At 42.6% G+C, this 20,709-nt stretch overlaps 1 protein-coding gene across 12 annotated transcripts in view; it reads right to left on the bottom strand.

Moving 5' to 3' along the window:
- Positions 1 to 20,709, bottom strand: part of dock4b (dedicator of cytokinesis 4b) — a 140,712-nt gene that overhangs the window by 112,199 nt on the left and 7,804 nt on the right. Inside the window, exon 1 of one of the 12 annotated variants that reach the window (XM_074626373.1) lies at positions 11,063 to 11,081. The exons of the other annotated variants lie outside the window; for them this stretch is intronic. Coding sequence (XP_074482474.1) covers position 11,063 — 1 coding nt within the window. The 5' untranslated portion in view covers positions 11,064 to 11,081. Of the gene's footprint in view, positions 1 to 11,062; positions 11,082 to 20,709 lie in introns of those variants that run through there. 12 annotated transcript variants of the gene reach the window in all.

Here is a 20,709-nt window from a genome sequence, read left to right as displayed (position 1 = left end):
TTGTATGACATCTTACGAAAAATTGTTCCTCATTTTTTGTGCGTTTTCCTACGAATGTCCAGCAACGCGTGACGCATGTGTCTATTTCCGCTCCAGTCTTTTCAAAATAAACTTCCGTCTTCACAGGAAACAACTTGGTAGGTTTAGGCAACAAAACTACTTAGTTAGGTTTAGAAAAAGATCGTGGGTTAAAATAATTCCGGAAGTGACGTAACTTAAGTACGGAAGTTACATGACGAATCAACGTTGACTTGTGGTTTCACTGGAGTTTCACCTGGGCGTAAATCCAGTGTTTTTTGACCCACCCATCCACCTCCTCCTTACGCAGCGTTTGTTGCTCTTTCCTGCTAGAGATATGAAGGTGAGGAAATTTTCCTACCGGTCAATAAACTTGTGACAACACCGGTGTTACCGATTACACCCGACATTTTACAAGAAAAGATTATGGTCAACATGTATAGCGCGCTTACTTTGATCTTTAACATCAGATGGCTGTGTGTCTGGCCTCTCCTGTCGAGCTTTGGCTGCGGGGCCGCAGGTTTCCACCTGGCGCCGCAGCGCCACACACATACTGGTTGTGACCGCTCCGTGCTCCTCACAGCGATTGCCTCATTAACGTTACGGTTCCTTTATAGCATTGGGTTTGAATCTGAGATATTGCCAAATAGGCGCTTTTGTTTTACGCTTCGACACCAAATCCTCCGTCATCATCTTGTCTGTCAACTCTCTCTCTCGTCTCCGTGTGTGTGAAATTTGACTCATGCTACTCTGTGCTGAGACTCCATACGGAGCAGACACTTTCACTTTCAGTTTGTAGCGTCCGTTGTTTGACTATGTATTGGCAACATGGTGTGAAAATGAAATGCATAGGATTTATTTCTGTAAAAAAAAGCAAAACAATGGGTAAGTAATGTGGGTATTGTAATCGGTGTGTGCACGACCACCGTGTAACACTGACTACCACGGCAAGAATACTTCCTGGTTCCCGATTACGCGGATTACATACGAATTGATTTCGTGGAATACAGTATATACAAATTACAGTGCATTAACTTTTCATAGGTATAGCTACAAACAGTGTATGAGAACAGCCTGACTTGTGATTTCAAACTTCTCACTGCTTGATTTTCTTGCCTCGCTTTCCTTCTTTTTAGGCATGTTGCCACGTTCCCGGATCTCAGCAATTAACTTGGTGGGTACAATGTGAGGACAATGGGCACAGAATGGAAGCCAAAACTATAAAAAAAATATGCTCTGATAAGCCAGAATCATCTTTTAAATTACATTGTGGTTACTTTTTTTAACAAAGCTCATGACACCACACACACACAAAAACATCTATTCTCTCTTTCTAATGCTCTTAACCCTCCAGATGCAAATGCTGGGAGCTGCAGCTTTAAAGAGTGCTGATTTTCAGCAGCAGCTGAAGTCCCACCGACACTGGTGCCTACACATCCTCCCACCCTGCAGAGCGAGAGAGATGGAGAGTGGAGGAAGAAAGGCTAAAATATACAGAGGGAGAGGAGGGAAAATGAAGGGTGTGGGTGTGGTTGATGATAAAGCATCACAAGAAGAAGATTTAGGCAGACAGAGAGGGATGGTGGAGAGTGATGGAGGGATAAATCGGAGGGACAGAGATAGATAAGTGGAGAGTAGGCTGCATCTCCCACTGACAGAGCAGGAAAAAAAGAGAAAGACTTAAAGGCAAACATCTGCTTTCAGGTATAACGGTTAAAAGTGGGAGTGTCAAATGAAACCTCCTGCATCAATCTGTTTCTCTCTCGCTCTGACTCACTTCCTATTCTTCTATCTCTACCATCCCTCAACCGCTCTCTTTCACGGAAGAGGAGGTGTGACTGACCTCTATCTGCACTTCAAGCTCTCTTGAATCAAATTACAACAAATGATGCACTCGTGCTGCAGCAGCACATGCAGATGTAAACACACTCGCGCGCCCGAAGCTGACAGGAAATCAACAGAGAGAACACGTGAATGCGGCCCGTACAAAACCTGTGCATACCTGAGAGTGAGTGACCTTTGTGAGTGCATACAAACACAACGCATATACATTCGCGATCCACATAGATTCATGATGTATTTGGCAGGTTGTGTGTTTAGCTGTCGGCATCACATCTCACTGACATGGCATCGGCAATAGACCCTCACCCACCACTGGAACAAAAACACACACGCTCGCTTTCATAGCTCCAGGCTATAGCAGCCCAAATAGCAGTCATGTCCACACTGAGGATGATGAAACGGTGATGAAAAAAGTGATGAAACAAAATCCTCCAAAAACAGCATCTGTGTTTTTATCTCATAGTTCCAGTTCAAACACTGAAGGTGTGGCCTTTATAAAAAAAAAAAAAGGGAAAATGCTGCCCCAAGGTGAAGTTAAATCAATTGGATTTGAAAAGCAGAGCTGGTAAAACCTCTAAAATGGCTTAGTTTGGATTTTTTATTTGTGTTATGTGTCTGTCAGGAGACTCAAAATGGGAAAGACAGAGCAGTGTAGCCTACAGACACCGCCTCAAGCCTATAGATGTACAGACACTAGTGGGATTTGTGCTGAATAGGGAGTAAAAAAGGGTGAGTCTGGGTAAAGACAGAGAGAAAGAGAGACAGAGAGAAGGTGAAGGACAGATAAAGACAGCAGAACAGTGAGACTGACAAACAAAGCGGTGGAGAGAGACAATAGATAAAAGACGGGATGAGAGTGAGAAACAGAAAGAGGGAGGGAGAGTCAAAGAGAGGCAGGAGAGATAAGTAGCTGTCAGCCCTTGTGTATCACTTCACTTTGTTTCTCGCTGTACTGTACGGCAGCTTGAGGGTAGCAGAGATGCTCTCTGTCGGCTCTGAAATGTGTGCACGCCGACGGCAGGGCCAGCGGAGAGAGGTGAGGACGAGAGCAGGGCGCTAACAGTCAAATAAATCATGGGGGAGACAGAGAAGAAGAGAGGGCTGCGTGACACGGAGAAGATATCCGATTATAACTGTATATGAAGTGATAAAGTTGGTGAATTAAGCGGTAGAAATTCAAGATTTAACTTAATTAATGTTGCTACACAGCTACGTCAGGCTCGCTGTGGTTGGAGAAGCTCTCCATAATCGGGTCCCACCTGTCTAGTAGATAACACACCACCATCATCACACGCTTTACATTTCACAAATAGTTTACTAGATGCTCTTACAGATGTGTAATTCTAACATGTGGAAAGTTACTGACTGTCAAAAGTGTACACTTTTTGATGTGTGTCTGGACATTGTGTACACAATAAAATCTAAATCATTCCCCACTTATTTTCATCTTGAAAGCTAAATGCATTCATCAGCTCCAAAGGCTTTGTACTGTGATGACAGCTTCAGGTACAGAATGTGCAAAAAACAGTTGAAAACATTGTCACCGAGAGATAACTTGCTGTTTGAAAAAACAATGCTTGTAACTTCAGCGTAGCTCTGGCAAAGGATGACATTAAAGCAGGGGAACAGATCAGAAAATAGCAAAAGCCCCTACTTGTTAGATAACAGCAAAGAACACAGAGAGAGAGAAAGAGAGAGAGAGAGAGAGAGCGAGAGAGAGATACTGAGACATTGTCAGGGGCAACAGCAGGTTTGCCAAAACATACAGACGGATGACAAATTAAAGGAAAGACTTGAATAAATTAGTGGCGAAACATAACAGATGCTCCCATACAGGCTGCGAAGGGTGACAGAATTGATGATGACTAAAGTGATGTGAAAATATCCTATGGCCTTCGCAGTCTCCAGATCTCAATCCAGCTGAACGCTATTCTCACTAGTATCGTATGATGCACGATTTGGGGCCCTTAGGTGAGACGGTGCTCGATAAAACACCAAATGAGGGAATCTTTTTTGTAAGAATGGTGTTTATCCCTCCAGTAGAGTTGCTGGACTGGGCTGTGGTGGAGACTCAAAGTCACCCAACACCTTTCTTAACACTTGACGGTTTAATTTATCACCCATCTCTATTTCTACTTGGACTGTATGATGCAAATTCATTTGAAAGCTATCGTTCTTTTTGACTTCATTTAAAATGCGAAACATTAAACTGTTACTCCAACTGGACTTACTGGATTGTAATTCATTGTCTCACTGGTACGTTGAACAATACGCCTCCACCAACACAGCCCCCCTGCCTTGTCTTACCCACAGGCCTGTTTTTGGTCTCAATCCATGTCTAAGATCAGTTATCCAAGATGTTCTGTGGGATTATGTAAGACATCATCCTCTAGATGCAGAATTTATGGACCAGTTTTATACATCCGTATGCCCCAGAAGCAATAAATAAGGTGCTACCATTCTCTCTGAAACAGCACCTTGGTGCCGGAGTGTCAGTTTATGGAATAAATTTTGCGCTGCATATCAAGATGCTCTTGCTTCTTAATCAAGTAAATGCTTAAAAAAGTTGTTATTTTGTTGAATGATTATCTGAAGGTGTATATGCAGTAGCATGTATTCATCCCCCAGGAAATAAAGACAGCAAGACAATTTGTAAAGAGGATATATAATTCAAAGTTTAGAGTATTTAAATGTAATGTTAATGCTTGCTTGAATGCATAAGTTGAGGACGATGCATGAGCTGTGCAGCTCAGAGTTTGAAGGATGGTTCTCATTTGTGCACCCAGCGTGTGTTACTGTGTTAATGTGCTACTGGTATCATACCATTCGATTCTGTCGTATCATACTGGACAGCTGGCGCTTATCACCTCATTAAAACATATTTCCCCCGCCCCACTCTGATGAAAAGCATGTTGTACTGCACACATACAGCATCTCAGCATGCACACATGCATGAGATTGCACTCATAGGTCTGCGGAGGCACATGATACACACACAAACACACCCACGTGCATGATGTTAGCGCCGTGAGCAGGGGTCGGGAGGGGGTAGCACGCCCGGCATCTCTGAATCTGCACTGAGCCATGAACGACCATATGGAGACTTTCTTCTTAGTTAAACCTGCTGGATTGTTGCACGAGTAGCCTGGGAACCAGTTACGCATTTTATTACACACAGATGCAGGGTATTTCTGAACACCGGTTTGTTGTTAAGGGCAACGCGCCGCCACAACATCGCCGCCGCGCTCTCAATTGTAGGGTGCGAGCGGTGACACAAAAGCCCACAGACAACGAGTGAACTTTCAGCAACTCAATAGCGCACACAGACGCCTCCTCTGAGCTAAAATTAAAACTATTGTTCAGCATTCCTCACTGCGGAATGAGATCCATCCGTGTTTCCTGGCACTAAATGGGAGCAGATAAACACATAAATAGACTTAAAGGGTAACTCTATCATGCATGCATGGTAATACATGCTGCCTATAGGCCTAACTCTCTAGGGGGCTATGGTTTTGCTGAGGCCAGAGAGGAAATGAAAAGAGACACTTTACAGGTTCATTTCTGTGAAAAACCACAGCCTGGGTTCAGGCTTTAAACACACACATACCCTGGTGTCTGTGTGGCATCTTAATGCACCTATAGAATATGTATTTGTGCATGTGTGTTTGTTTGTAGATGTGTGTTAAAGGCAACAAGCCTAAAAAAAGAGGCTGTGTTAACATAAAATGGAATAATAAAAATTGATTCACGAATTGAGATTTTTTTTTACGATTTGAAATTGATTTTTTAATGCCAGTATCGATATATTTACTTCATTTGAGTCTACGCAGAGGTAGAAGGAAGTTACCGCTTTTATTGTTGTAGTTTGAGTAACGTGACGTCATATCCGTTGTGTATCCGTCACTCAAAACAAACAGTAGCCGGCCAGCCGTAGCGAACAGAAACCGGATGATACGTCAGAGAAGAAAACGACAACATATATATATACAAAGTACATATATATGGAAATAAGATTTATTGGATTGTATTCACCAGAAGTATAAAACATTACATGTCCCTTATAAATCAAAAGGAATATACCACTAATTTGTGAGGGAAATGTCTTTATTCTTTGATTTTTGGGTTGCTGGAAAAGTTTTTATAAATAACACCAGACAATGACTGATATATTTGACTTCTGGACATCTCTGACAACATATATGCTGAAAATCAAACATTTTAATGTATTAATTTAGATATTTTCCAAAGCAAAAGTCCCTAGAAGTGTATGATTCAACTTTGTCCCAAGCTCTAGTGTTAAAAAAGTTAACAAAAATCGCAATAGATCATAATATTGAATCGCAATACATATCGAATCGGCGGCCAAGTAACGTGATAGTATATCGAATCGGGAGATAGGTGTATCGTCCCAACCCTTTTATAGATGTGTGTTAAAGGCAATAAGCCTAAGCATGAGCCTGTGTTAACATCGTCCCTATGGGCAGGCAGGCTTCTGCCTCATCTGATTAACAACCCTCAGATCAAGGGCGACACACACACACACACACATGTGCAGAGAGAAGGGAAGGACGAGGGGAAAGGTTAGCCTGAGTGGGAAGAGTTGGGTCGATCAACAGGGCTCGATGAACTAATGAAAACGGAGGGACGAGAAAGTGATAGAAGAGAGGAGAGAAGGAGAAAAAGGTGAAAAGGGGTGACTTTGGAAGATGGGGAAGATGGCCAAATAGAAAAAGAAAGGGGAAAATAAGTTTGGTAAAGATCTAAAAAAGACGGCAAGAAGATGGATCCTGAAGATAAATGTCAGCAGTGGACCATGGGGATAATATTGACTTCAACCTCGTAAGCCATTTTCATCTAATTCCCCCTCGGATCATAAGTCTTCCATTAGCGATGAGGCTGACTGTACGTGTCCCCTGTGAAGCACGATATCAGCTAGACACGGAGAAATGACCCCATGCTGCTACCGCTGAATGCTAAGCCTCGCAGTAACTGGAGAGCAAAGAAAAAGAGACAATGACAAAGAAAGAGGGGAGGAGGGAGAAATTACAATGTTGATGATAGGGCTGAAGCTAATTATAGAGTTGAAGACAATCGAAGCAATTACGTTACTTGTTTTTCATGTCGGCTCAAAGTTGGCAATCCTGCCGCCAACCACCAAGAGTCTTATTTAGCCTAGTTTGTTGCTAACAAGATAAAAAAACACAAAACAGAAGGGGAGAATAAAAGAAGCATCATAAACAGATGAGAGAGAGAGAAAATCCCGCTGGACTGGCATCCCAAATACCAGTCATTATTCTATACGTTCACTTCACGTCCTGGCCTAGCAGCCTTCATCCCGCCCTCTTCCCGAGGAGATAAAAACAAAGAGCTCAGTGACAAGTGGAGACAGAGAGACTGTATAAGAGAAGAGAGAGCACTGAAGCGTCAGTGAGTGATTCGAGTCGCCGGGGAGTGTATGAAAAGCACCGGAGTGAATGAAAAGACCACAGTGTGGGTCGTCCGCGATGAGCTGAAGGGCCGCCGGGTGCAGGTCGGGATGTTAGATGTGTGCTCGGATTCACTGCGTGGGGTCGAGACACTGACTGAAACGTGCGTGTGCATGTGTGATGATGTCGTGCTTGCTCAAAAGCACCACGCGTGCACTGACAGACGGCGATGGCCTCCGAGCACAGCCAGGGCAATTGAAGACACTTCACAGGAAGTGGCAGCGTGGAGTAACTCAGAAACACACACATAGTGGCACCACTCAAGGACACACAGATGGCAGGTTGCTACACAAATACAAGCCACTGGAGCATACCGTATTATCTCAGCTAAGCTGGCCAGCCAGCTAGTTAGTCAATGCTTCACAATAGGAATCAATCTATCAGCTTCCCTTAACATGGGAAGAGAGCAGCTAAGCCAGGGGTCTGCAACCTGCGGCTCCGGAGCCACATGCGTCTCTTCAGCCCCTCTCCAGTAGCTCGCTGTGGATTTTTAAAAATGGAAATGAATAACTGTTTTTTGTTTACATTTTCATTTTTATTTATCATTGTTGTAGGTCTATGGTATTAGGGGCCACATTGAGGCAAAAAAAAAAAAATCTGAGATTTCGAGAATAAAGTCATAATATTATGAGAATAAAGTCATAATATTATAAAGTAGTAATTTTTACGTGTTATTTTCTTTTTTTCTCGTAAAGTTTTGACTTTATTCTCGTAATATTACGACTTTTTTTCTCGTAAAGTTATGACTTTTTTCTGGTAATATTCTGACTTTTTTTTCTCGATAAGTTATGACTTTATTCTCGTAATATTACGACTTTTTTTCTCGTAAAGTTATGACTTTATTCTGGTATTATTACGACTTTTTTTTCTCGTTAAGTTATGACTTTATTCTGGAAATCTCAGATTTTTTTCCCCTTAATGTGGCACTAATACTCCGTAGTACATTTGCTCTTTGGCCCTCACTGCATTAGACTTATATACTATATACTTAGACTATAAACTGTGTTACCTTCATCACAATACTCAAATGTTTTGCGGCTCCAGGCAGATTTTTAATTTTTTTTTTTGCCTAAAATGACTCTTTTGATAGTAAAGGTTGCTGACCCCTGAGCTAAGCTAACAACTTAAAGGGAGGCCCTGTGAAGCGCAGCATGTTCAGCAAAACAAATGGACACCAGACTGAAGGGATACATGATGGATGGATGGATGATTTGTTTAATGATAAAGAGATAGCTAGTTATAACCATTAACTGTGTGTGTGTGTGTGTGTGTGTGTGTGTGCAGAGTAGCAAGATGTTCACTGGACAGATTGAACACTCAACAGTGTATGTTTGTGGGCATGTGTGTATGTTTCGCCATTTAAAGGGATAGTTCAGGTGTTTTGAAGTGGGGTTGTATGAGGTACTATTTCATAGTTGGTGTAGGGCTTCTGCTAGTGCATTGCAGGCAATCGTTGGGAATTATGTATTTTTAAGATGCTTTTTAAACTAAAATGTGTTATACAGGTAGCAGGAGAGAGAGTGTGTGTGTGTGTGATGGACTGTGAGTATGAACAGTAACGTATAACTGTGAATGTAGCAGTGCCGTGTGTACAGTTTAGGCTGTCGGTTAATAAATTATACAACTCCCAGGCCAAGTTCCCGTCTTGCTTGTTATCTGCAGATTAAAGGGAAGAGGTTATCCCCAAAGTTAGCTACCGTTATCTACTGTAAGTAATACACCGACTATTGATAAGTACCTCATACAACCCCACTTTAAATCACCCAAACTATCACTTCATATTTCCCTATATATTCAGCTTTAAAAATACACTATATCACAATGGGAATTATCCATAAAAGCCAACCAAAATGCCATGTCATCAGCACAGTGAAATATTGCAACAGATATAAAACAGTGTCAATGCAAAACAAAATATTGCCACCCAAACCTAATGAATGTGTTAACTGAACACTGTACGCCGTGATTTCTGATCAAACCGTTGCTTGAAGAGAGGTGAGAGAGTAAAGAAGAGGAAGAGCGACTGGGGCAGAAATTAAATGAACAACCATGAAACCCATGAACTTGCATCAACGCAGCAACACCAAACAACACAAACCACTGTGCACACAGTCAATTTTGGTTTATACGAAGAGAGAGCATTGCTGTGGTTCTTGTACAAATTATCTCACATGTTTAATACAGACGGAAATCAGGATAATCACAGGCATTAATAAGTCCTTAAACTGCATTTACTCTTGTGTTTCTGACTCTAAATGACGAGTTTTGTTGCCAAAAGGTAAGGACTATTGCTTTGCAAGTCTATAATCTGATTTTGAGTGCAAATCTGTTCCCAATACAGTTCAGTATCCTAAGGGCCTCTAAACAAAGAGGCATTCAACAGTGGCATTTTCCAAGTACAGGGTGTACCACTTGGTACCAGGCAATTGTAAGCAACAGCAAAAAGTAAGCTCTGCCGTAAGTCCTTCCAAGCTCGGCAGGGTAGAAAGAGCTGAGGATGCCATTTAACGCGGGGACCACAATAGAGCATCACTAACAATGACACGATGGCGACAGGCAGCGACGACGGCCGACTCAACCAAGAAATATGACAAGTACGGAATCTGTCATCCGGCCCAAGCCTCAGAATAAAAATAAAATGTTTTTCATGTGACATGCATTCTGCTTTTCCATGAGCCACAAGATATGGAGAATGAATGTGTGTGAGTGTGTCCATGTCTATACTGGCTCTGATTCTTCATTCTTTGCTATAAAGAGAGCCTCACACACACACTGAAAACTGAAGAATGAGGGTCGGATTCTGCGGCTTGTTGGCATGCCAGTGCTTCTGACATCTGCTATAACTTAAGACAGATCAATAATGGATGTCACACACACACATTCACACACACCGAAGTAATGGGGCAGATCAGGAAACACTGATTTAATGGAACCGACAAAAAAGCAAACAATTACTCTCTTGCGTACCAAGTTGGTTTATAAAAGGGAAATCGTTTGTGTTACAATCGCCTAATGGCTTTCTGTGGGAAGTGGATTTCCTTCCTTTTACGTGCGTCTTGCATGCCGCTTGCTGTCAGGAAATGTAGGCCTCATGTAAAAAAAAAAAAAAAATCCAAGAGGTGTCTCGCACCCCAAATTTGCTTTCATGTTCATCCAGAGTCGACAGCGCTAATGTAAACAAGGGCAGACGGCTGGTTGCGACCGATTCCAAAACAGCCATCTTTAGAATGAAGCGCTCTGTTCTGCTCCGCACTGTGCTGCACTGTGCGTTTGAATGTATGGCCTCTGTGTGTGTGTGTGTGTGTGTGTGTGTGTGTGTGTGTGCGTGTGCGCACGTGGCCAAACATTCCTGCGGGGCTAAAGGGGTTCAGCTGTCGTCGGGCTATTTTTCCTGTGCGCCGCATGCCATTGGTGGATCAAGGAGGATTATTCCTGGGGTCGGAGAACTTTGGGTTCGGAGAGATGGAGGAGAAAAAAAAAAGAGAAAAAGAAGAGAGAGAACCACGATGGTTTGGAACGCTTTCTTCCAGGAATCAAACTCGGGCGAAGGGGGACTGCGGAGCTGTGTTTGTCAAAGCAAACCACGTAGGAAATCACACAGCCAAGAGCTACACTGAGCGAGAGACACAGAGGGAGAGAGAGAGAGAGAGAGAGAGAGAGAGAGAGTAGCCACTCGAGCCATCTAGAACCAGAAAAATAATTAACCGATACTCAACTGTCACACAAGAAAATCCCTAGTGCCTGCTTTGAATTTTGCTTTAGCTCGAGGAGCTGCTTCACACTTTGCCTTAATCTTCTCCATTACTGCGACGACATCAGTGTGAACAAAGAGACTGCCCTCCAGTTTGTTTTAGAACGCTTCTCGTCCTGTCATGGACCCCCGAATGGATAACTCCTCTACACGTCCTCGAAAGATCAAATTGGTGGGGAGAGGGGAGCCGTGGCTAGGCTCAACTAGGCTATTTTAGATGCAACAGCGAGACAGAGGCAGACACAGTGTCAAGCCGATGGCCGCGCTCGGCTAATTTGCTCGAGCTCGGGTCCAACGCAGACAAAATCAATAGAGTGGAGTAAGAAGTTGGAGGGGGCGAAAAAAAAAAAAAAAAAACACGCCCCAGTTTTCTGATTTAGGTCAACGGCAGTAGTGTGCACCCTGACACTGTCTGTAATTAAATAAAACTAGTTAAAAAAGTCTGCAGGAGCTGTGAACTTGAAGGGGGGGAAGAGGGATGAGAGAGGTGGGAGGGACGAGGCTAGAGTGATTAATTTCATCTTTGTTTTTCTCCTCCCACCGTTGCGACTGAACACCATTATACAAAGTAGAAAGGTAGCCTCATTTGTGTGCCCGTTCAACGCCTGCTGCTCCCCGGGGGGAAGAAAGTATAAAGATTCTAATGAGCTGCAGAGAGAGCTCCTGAAGCACAAACGGGCAGATAGAGACACACTGGGACGCTGCTCTGCTCAGCCAGCCAGCCTTGGCAGCTCGGCTCTGAGGAGGGAACGCCATGTGGACCATCAATTGACAGCCCATCAGCCGTCACATTCTGCGTCTGTCTGATTGTCTCCGCCTCGCTTTGTCTCCTCCTCCGTCTCATCCATATCCACCTCTCTTTCGCTTTTCATTCCTCCCTACCCTCCCTTCATATTCTCTTCACTTCCGTTTCTGTGGTGCTCGGTAAAGCCTGGCAGATCATGATTGGGATAATTAAGCGCATATATATACAGTATATAGAGTAAAACTATCACCATCAGCCTATATCAGCTTTAAAGGCCCACACAGTCAGAGCTTGGGATCTCTGTTATATAACTAGTAATGTATGGCTGACCCATTAACATTAACTGACAACTAAATTGACATTGATAATGCCAAGATAAGTGAGATTACAGTGACTTTAAAGCACATTCATTCATTCACACATTCATTTTATCATGTTGTGCACTACATATGACTCAGACAAATGCCTCTGCAGTAGTCACAGGTATTTACCAGCTCCAGCTTCGATCCGCAGTGATGGAAACATGACACCCCCTTTTCTGGTGCGGTGCTACAGTATATAATGCGCATTGAAGTGAATATAATAAATGAAATCAACCGAGATTTGGACAATTATTATTATTGATTAACGTACAAAACATACAATTCCCATCCTCTCCTCCTAGCCACCAGACTCCATTGACAGAAACAGAATTGTTACCTCACTGATCATTGCAAAACACAATTCATTAAAACTCGACAGAAACACAAAATAAAACACTAACTTTTTCACTGTTTATTAACCCTGCTTCCAGTGCTGGCCAGCACGTCTGTGACATTGAACGTGACACACCATGGAAAATTAACAGAAAGAACAGTGCAACGGCATGACATACTTGCAATGGGAAAGGATTCAAAATAATTGAATCATTTAAGTATTTTTTTCTGCCAAAACTGCCAAACATTACCCACATTACTTATGAAGATTTACTGATTTTCTATTTTATTATTTATTATCATTATAAACTGATTATCTTTGAGTTTTTGACTACTAGCTGGACAAAACAAGATATATGAACACATCACCTTGGGGTTTTAAGAACTTGCGAGGGACACTTTCCATTATTTTTTGACATTTCATAAACCAAACAATTGAGAAAATAATCCAGAAAATAATCAATAATGAAAATAATCGTTCGTTGCAACCTAACCAGCCCTAAATGTATTGTTTTAAAGATTACATGTTAAATGCTACAACTGATATGTAATGCAGTTAACTGCATGATGCATCATTACTCATGTAAAAGGAAAACCTCAATATCTCATTTAGTAGCATTTAATAACAACCTTCCCCCACCTCAAACAAGCTCCACCAATCAACTGATTATGTTTAGGTTTAATTTATATATGGTTGAAGATGAGATTAGGGGGTTATAGGATGCAAATCCAAGCAAAAGAAGAAGGATTTGTAACCAGACTGACCGGATGGTGTATTTGTTCTCGCATTTCAAAATATATGATATTGATATTAGCATCTGTGTTTAGGTGGAGTAATACTGGAGACTGGCCTTACACACATCCATTCCTAGAATATCCCCACTCGTACGCTGGCATGTTGTGTGTCCAATCCCACACAGCTATATGACAAGCAAGCACAGTCCCCGCCAGCCGCCGTCACAAAGTCTGTATTCCTAGGTGGTGGCGGTGGTGAGGTTACTAGCGCATTAGGACAGCCTGTGCAAAGAGGATTATGGCTGGAGTCCAGATGAGGGTCCCGGGGGGAGCTTATATGGGTGACGCATCGCCACTGATGATGCCTGGAAACATTCCCCCACAAATCAATGGCCTGGCTCCAAGCGCCCAGTCAATCACTACCATTACCACACTAACCTCTGAACTTGATACAAGCTGGAGGAAATGAAGCCGCAGAATGTTGCGAAATGTCAAAATCGGGTGCATCCTTGTACCTGTAGATACCGTAATGTAAAATGCTGGATCTGAACTGAATTTTGAAAGAACTAGGAATCATAAATGTGTGTTACTGGAAGCAGATTCAAAAAGGAAAAACAGCTGCACTTTACATCACAAACACAAGCCAAGAAGTTCCCTTTTTCTGCTTCGGGGAAACAACAGCAGCATCAGCGACCATGCTAAAACATATGTCATAAATGTGTGCAGTGTAGCATGCTCCATTTGTGCATCAGTATTTTTAGCATCCCCATACTCATTATGTCAGCACGACACAGCAGCAGAAGGCCCGCGCTGGTCTGAGCGAACCGAGCAGAGACACAGGAAGGAAAAGATAATGCACAGTTCTGCTTCAACCCGGGCATCTGCTACTACGGCATGCGAGCCGCTCACATGTATCCTGGCTGTGAAGAATGTGTTTTGCTCTTCACTACTCCAATTAAGTTTATTTCGGAGGGGTGATGGAAAACAAATACGCCTCGTTTTCGCTGCCGTAGCTGCGTCCCGGCGAGCTCTAGAGGTGCTGCGTAAACAAAGCCTAAAAGAAGAGGATGGGATTCAAGAAGACAAGAGACATAAATCACTGATGTTAAGCTATCCATTCTGCTACTCTTTCGAGTTGAACTATTGAAACAACATGAAAGCGTCTTTCTTCAAAAAGCTCAAAGACTGAAATATGATACTGGGCTTTGTAATGACCATCAAGGTCAAAATGGAACCACTGACAGGTCATTAGGCTGGAGATAAATAGGTAGGGGGGAAACATGATCCAAAAAGAGATTTCCATTATTGATCCATTAACAGCAGAGATTACTCTCAGGGAAAATACTTCTAGTTGGGCTGCTATTTTTAAAATTCAGATGCCCTTGGGGATGAAACACAAACCACCACAATCGCAGTGTATTTTATCACTTGACCAACGAAACCATCTGCTGTCAGAAAGCAATAAATACCAGTAGAAAGTGGGCATTTTCTCACTGGCATCAAAGCTTCTGTACTATTTCCATGCCAGCGCCTGTATATTTTATCTGAGGCCAGCTCTCAACACAAATTGCTTGTTAGCAAGAATAGCCGGGGGCCTCACAAGGTATGAGAACCATCCGCTGGGAGGGAAGCTGCTATAAGATCATGTTTTGTGCCTACGTTGTGTACATAGCAAGCATACATATACAAACAATAACTCTCCTCTGCTGTCATCTCCTCTGCCCAACTGAACCAACTGCCTGAGGTGTCCATCCGCCGCCATCGCCCAGACCAAGAAGTACTTTTTACTCCTCCGCACAAAGGCTTCCACAGTGGGGGGTTTTCCTTCGTATTTCCCCTCTCGCCCCCACACAAAGGGGATCCATTTCAACCGCTTTTAGCAGCGCCGCTTTCCACTTTTAGTTCTTCAGATTCCCTCCCCCCTGAGGGTGCGACTGGTGGAAGGCGGGGGGAAATAAAGACACCAGGTGGATGCTTGGAGAGGAGGTTAGGCCTGTGGCAAACAGGGCCACTTCAAGTCAATCCCACAGTGGTTGGATGTCATCTTTTTTGGTAACGTCTGGTAGGAGGAGAAGAAACAGACACCACCGCCTGGAGTGACCCTGGTGACTGGTTTAGTGTTGCTTCATGCTATCGGACAGTTGGTGCAACATCAGTACATGTCTTTAAATAATAGGATTTGAGTTGTCATTCAACATTTTGGGAAATATGCTTATTCACTTTCTTGCTGCTGAGAGTTAGATGAGAAGATATCACTGTTATATTTGTGCAGTAAATACAAAGCTACAGACAGCAGTCCGTTAGCTTATCTTAGATTAGCATAAAGACTGGAAACTGGTGGAAACAGCTAGCTTTTCATGTTTGTTAAATCCTTTTTTTTTTACAGATTAAATAATCAAGATTTATCATATTAATTTGTGAGCTTTGGATGTGCTGGACGGAGCCATGCGAGCTATGCTTTTCCCCTGCTTTCATTCTTTATGCTAAGCTAAGCTAACCATCTGCTGGCTCCTGCAACATATTTAGTGTGAAAACAAAGAGTGGTATCAATCTTTTCGTCTAACTAAGGATGTCATGATATCAGAAATTTAGTAGTCGATACCGATACCGGTGAAATTCCACGATTCTCGATACCCAATTCGATACCACGGTAAAAAACAAAAATAAAACAATAAATCCCATGTACTTCAACAAACACACCTTTATTACCGTTTGCATACTGACCAAAAACTACATTTTACAAGATTAAATTTGAACCCATCATGATATGTTATAATTTACATTTGCCCAATACTAACTTTTACTGAATAGAGCTTGAAGGCATCATAATGTAACATAATGTCACGTCCATTAACGTTAGCTGTTTGCTCATTTATTTAGCCAAGCAGGACTGTGCTGCCCACCGGCTGCTAACAGCTAATGTTATCTAGCTCTCCTGCCGATTTCAACACGGATTTGTTGTTCACAATGTATCATTATCAGGGAAAAAATAGGATAGTCCCGTGGATGCATCGATAGTGAGTTTACTGCGTCCAACACGTCAGCGCTTGGTTTGTCACTTACTAATCAATAGTTATACATACATGCATACAAAAATCCCTTTCGTCCCGGTGAAGATCTCTGTTCGTCCCAAACACATATTCTATCGTCCCCATGGACTATGGGACGCCATTAGTCTCGAGCCTTGAGCCCAAAAAAACGAGTACCATCACATTTTCAGAATTGACTTTGTTATGAAGCATCGGTTCACGTGACATCCCTACATCTAACTCTTGGCATTTCCCAAAATGTCGAACTATTCCTTTGACAACATGAAAACACATAAAATGTCTACTCCATCTCTTTGCAGTTCCCTCTTAAATGGCAGGAGAAGTAAAACCCAGCTTACTGAATCAACAGAAGCAATTCTCTGTGCAACTTCCAGAAAAGAAGCACAAACAAAGCAAATCAACCCTGCAATGCACTGCGATGCCAACCTTTGGTGTTGCTAGAAGAAGGCTGAAAAGGCCCCATTCAATCAACGATGAGAGGCAGGAAGAGGCGGGAAGACACTTGGTCTGCTCCCCTCAGACAAACAAAACTTCAAATAATCCAGTGGCTCAGATGTTTGGGGGGGCTTATTAATTCAAGACAAGCATTTAACTAAGAGATCTGTTTCTGTCTCTGTGTGGTTTGAAGGCTTTCCTCTTAACTGGATAAACATTCCAAATGGGAACAGTCCCCGAAGAGGGGTCGGCTTGAAAAGAAGGAGACGTAAGAAGTGAACTGGGTCGCAGTTGGAGGTTTAGTCAACCTGATGAATTAAACAGACTCTCTGAGGCAATAGCACTCTACAACACCCACACAATTAATTTAGGAATTCATAAGAATCGTTCAGCTGAGGAGAACAGTCAGTTTCAAAGTAATCATATTTTTGGAGCTTTGTCACCGAGATTGGAGTTAATCTCATTTCAAAGTTGTAAATCCTCTTTTCTTTTGCCCCATAAATCTAAATGAAGAAAAAATACCATACATCCTATAACTTCTCCTTCTATTGAGTAAAGCCATTTCAATCAGCTGAGCAGTCTTGCGCGCCAAAAATCAATTGCAATTGGCCTCGACACTTCAGTCTCAAATTGGCTGAAAAAAAAAGAGGCCGTAGCGAAAGCGAAAGCGAGCAAAGCGAGCGGTAGTGGGACTGCGATGAAAAGCCCTTTTGAAAGTCAACCTGACATGAAACTGGCTTTCCTGTGCGCGGGCAGAGAGAGGAAGTGAGGGGAGTTGACAGCGGCGAGGTGAGGAGGACGGGCGGCGGGCCAGCACCTCGCATGCAGCAGGTTGACGTGCAGAGGAGAGCCAGGGCATCATCTCGACGGCACAGCAAGGGCAGGAAACAGATCGCTCGCACACACACATGCATGCACCTCAAAGGGGGCAAAGATCGAATGTAAAGTCTGTATATACACCGATTCAACCGCAGTACACGCACATAGACACACACATTGTGCAGGTAATAAGACAGCTAACAGCAGCCAAGGTCGGAGAGGCTGCTGCCCAGAATTCAGCCAGGCGGCAGCTGATCCTCCCAATGTGATCTTTACAGCGACAGAGAGAGTGATGGAGACGGGAAAACAGTTCAATCTCAGCGAAGAGAGAGGGGGATCTAAACCGATCAATGTCACTACCACAGCTCTTGAGCCCACAGTCAATATACACTGCTAATATGGCATACCTGCGGCGTGTGTGCGCAAGCATCTCTGTTTGCCGCGGAGATTTTTACGGTCACTTCTGAACTGATCATCGCTCCGATTCGAATATGTGTACACAGAGAGTAAGTAGGACCATAAAAAAAGGAAGATGAATGGACAGAGAGACGAGAGAAGACGACAATTCACACCGGTGCTTTTTATAGAGACAGAAGTATTCAACAGTAAGTAAGTGACAAGGATGAAGTGTCATTCTTATGTCTGCACTGCATGAAAACAGCTGCCTCCTCCATTAAGAAAACACTGATAAAACAGGTACCAAGGCCATAAATAGAACAGACACAACAGGACCGAAACCAAACCCTGGGAAACGGGAACATGCCATATGTCTGCCTGCTACACACACTTCAAAGACATAGACTTAAAGTCAAATGTAAAGTAGAATGATTTTTCTGCATCTATCAATTGATCTTTCGCTAAGCCCTGTCGCCCTTAGTTACTGTTGCTACGCCTGTCAAGCTTTCTGTTTGCGCACATATGCAGTGGCAGATTTACCACTCTCAATTTACAGCTATTTTTTTAAACATTAGGTCACTGATTTCACACAGACGCAGACTAAAGCAGGCTTCTCGTTTGTAGCCGACAAGCATTGATTTTGCTGACTGACACGACAGCTTTAACTAGCAGATTTTATCAGCTGTAGGTAGCTGGCTACAGTAATTAACTCCATCATGTGGTTGAAAACACCGTCTCTGGCTGACTCGTTTTAAAGCAACAACAATGAAAAGGGGTCTTAAATATGCTATTGATGACTATATACAGGATATTGTGTTAAAAGACTAAACTGCATGTCCCAGGCAATAAAATCAGCTTTAATGATCCATGTAGAAGACATGGAAATATAAAGGAGCAGCTTCATGTATTGCAGGGTAGAGAGCTAGTAAGGTCTGGTATTATATATATGATGAGGAAAAATGGAAGTTCAGACTGTTATTTTGGTCTAGCATCTCCCTGTTTGGATGCTAAGCTTACTATAGAAAAACATACTTGGGCATAGAGCTGCAATGATGAATCGATTGGTTGTCGACTATTAAATTAATCGCCAACTATTTTGATAATTGATTAAGAGTAATTTTTTAAAGAAAAAACGTCAAAATTCTCTGATTGCAGCTTTTTAAATGTGAATATTTTCTGGTTTATTTTCTCCTCTATGACAGTAAACTGAATATCTTTGAGTTGTGGACAAAACAAGACATTTTGAGGACGTCATCTTGGGCTTTGGGAGACATTTCATAGATCAAACAACTGATCGATTAATTGAATTAATCGACAATGAAAATGATCGTTAGTTGCAGCCCTTCTTGGACAAGCAACGGAGTTTAGGTTTATAAACTGAATACAATAAAGGCTTTATTGTTTGTATTTCACTTTTACAAGAGAAAGGGCTATGAGGATGAGGACAAACTGATGAATTTGGCAAACGTAAACCTATTTCTGATAAGCTAAGATAACTCTTTCAGTCCTGATTGGGGCTCCTTCAAGCGCCAAACTAATGTAAGGTTAGCTAGTGATGTGCTCATGGCCTTGGAACATCACTAAGTTAGCCGGACATGCTCACATTTGCAGCTTACTCAAGAGAACATAAAAAACACAGTTAAATCCACTCCAATATACACTAAACTTACACTTTTGTTCTTGTGTTTTTTCGTTTTGAAAATGCAATAAAAAGAAAACCACCATCCAAACTCTTTACAGTTGCAATAAAGCTATCGCAAGTGTGTATAGCCCTGTGGTAACCATCTAATCCTTTTTTGATACCTTCAAAGTATAGTGAGCATCCTGGGTCTAAAATGTTTGTATTTTGTCCATTGCAACGCCTCCTTTGTGATTTTACATTTTCCACTGGCGACAACTTCAAAAACGACAGCATTCAGCGATTTCAAATCTCATTATAGGAGGATATGCTTCCATCAAAAGGAAACACGTTCAAGAGGATTTGATGCGAAGCGGAGTATGTAGCACAACAAAAAGACGTATAACATCTGCTGTAGCTACAGCTCTACTCCAAAGCCTGTGGGGCGTCTGTAGTGCTTTATCATCTTCAGACTTAGAGTCCACTGAGGCCGCTGCAAACTCACACACACTGAAATACTACGACGTACAAAAACGCGCACACAAGCATATAAACGCACATATGAAACATTAGATTATGCACAGCCACAAAAATGCATGCACCGTGGAATACACAATCTTGGATACACGAGAGGCAAACACACACACAGTATCTTATCTAGGACAGGTGAGTGTGGATCCAGAGGAGGGGGGAAAAAAGCGACATGTGGAAGGGAGAGATAAAGGTGGAACAGACTGCAGCACAGATAGAGGGAAGTGGGCTATTGAAAGAAAGAAATAGAAAAAAACACACAGACAGAAAAGGAATGACTGAGCAATAGATGAGAAAAAAGAGGCAGAAAGTGAGATAAGGGTCATCACAGTGTGATCTGCTGTCTCTGGAAACAGTTCACTCTGCAAGAATGAGCCGGAGAGAGAAAAGGGTACAAAGAGAGGGAACAGGAAACAAAGGGAACCAATTCAATACAACAGAAATACAATAGCATTTCCATTTAATTAAGCCACCGCGAGACAAAAGAGGGAACAGATGATGTTGCCAGCAAGGTGCGGACAGCGCTGTGAGTGAACGGCCAGTCAAGGTTGAGCAATGGCGTCTACAAGCTTTCTGTCTGTAGACCTT

This window comes from Sebastes fasciatus, chromosome 23 (assembly GCF_043250625.1).
Source record: "Sebastes fasciatus isolate fSebFas1 chromosome 23, fSebFas1.pri, whole genome shotgun sequence".
Lineage (NCBI taxonomy): Eukaryota > Metazoa > Chordata > Actinopteri > Perciformes > Sebastidae > Sebastes > Sebastes fasciatus.
This window is presented reverse-complemented; position numbering and strand designations above follow the sequence as displayed.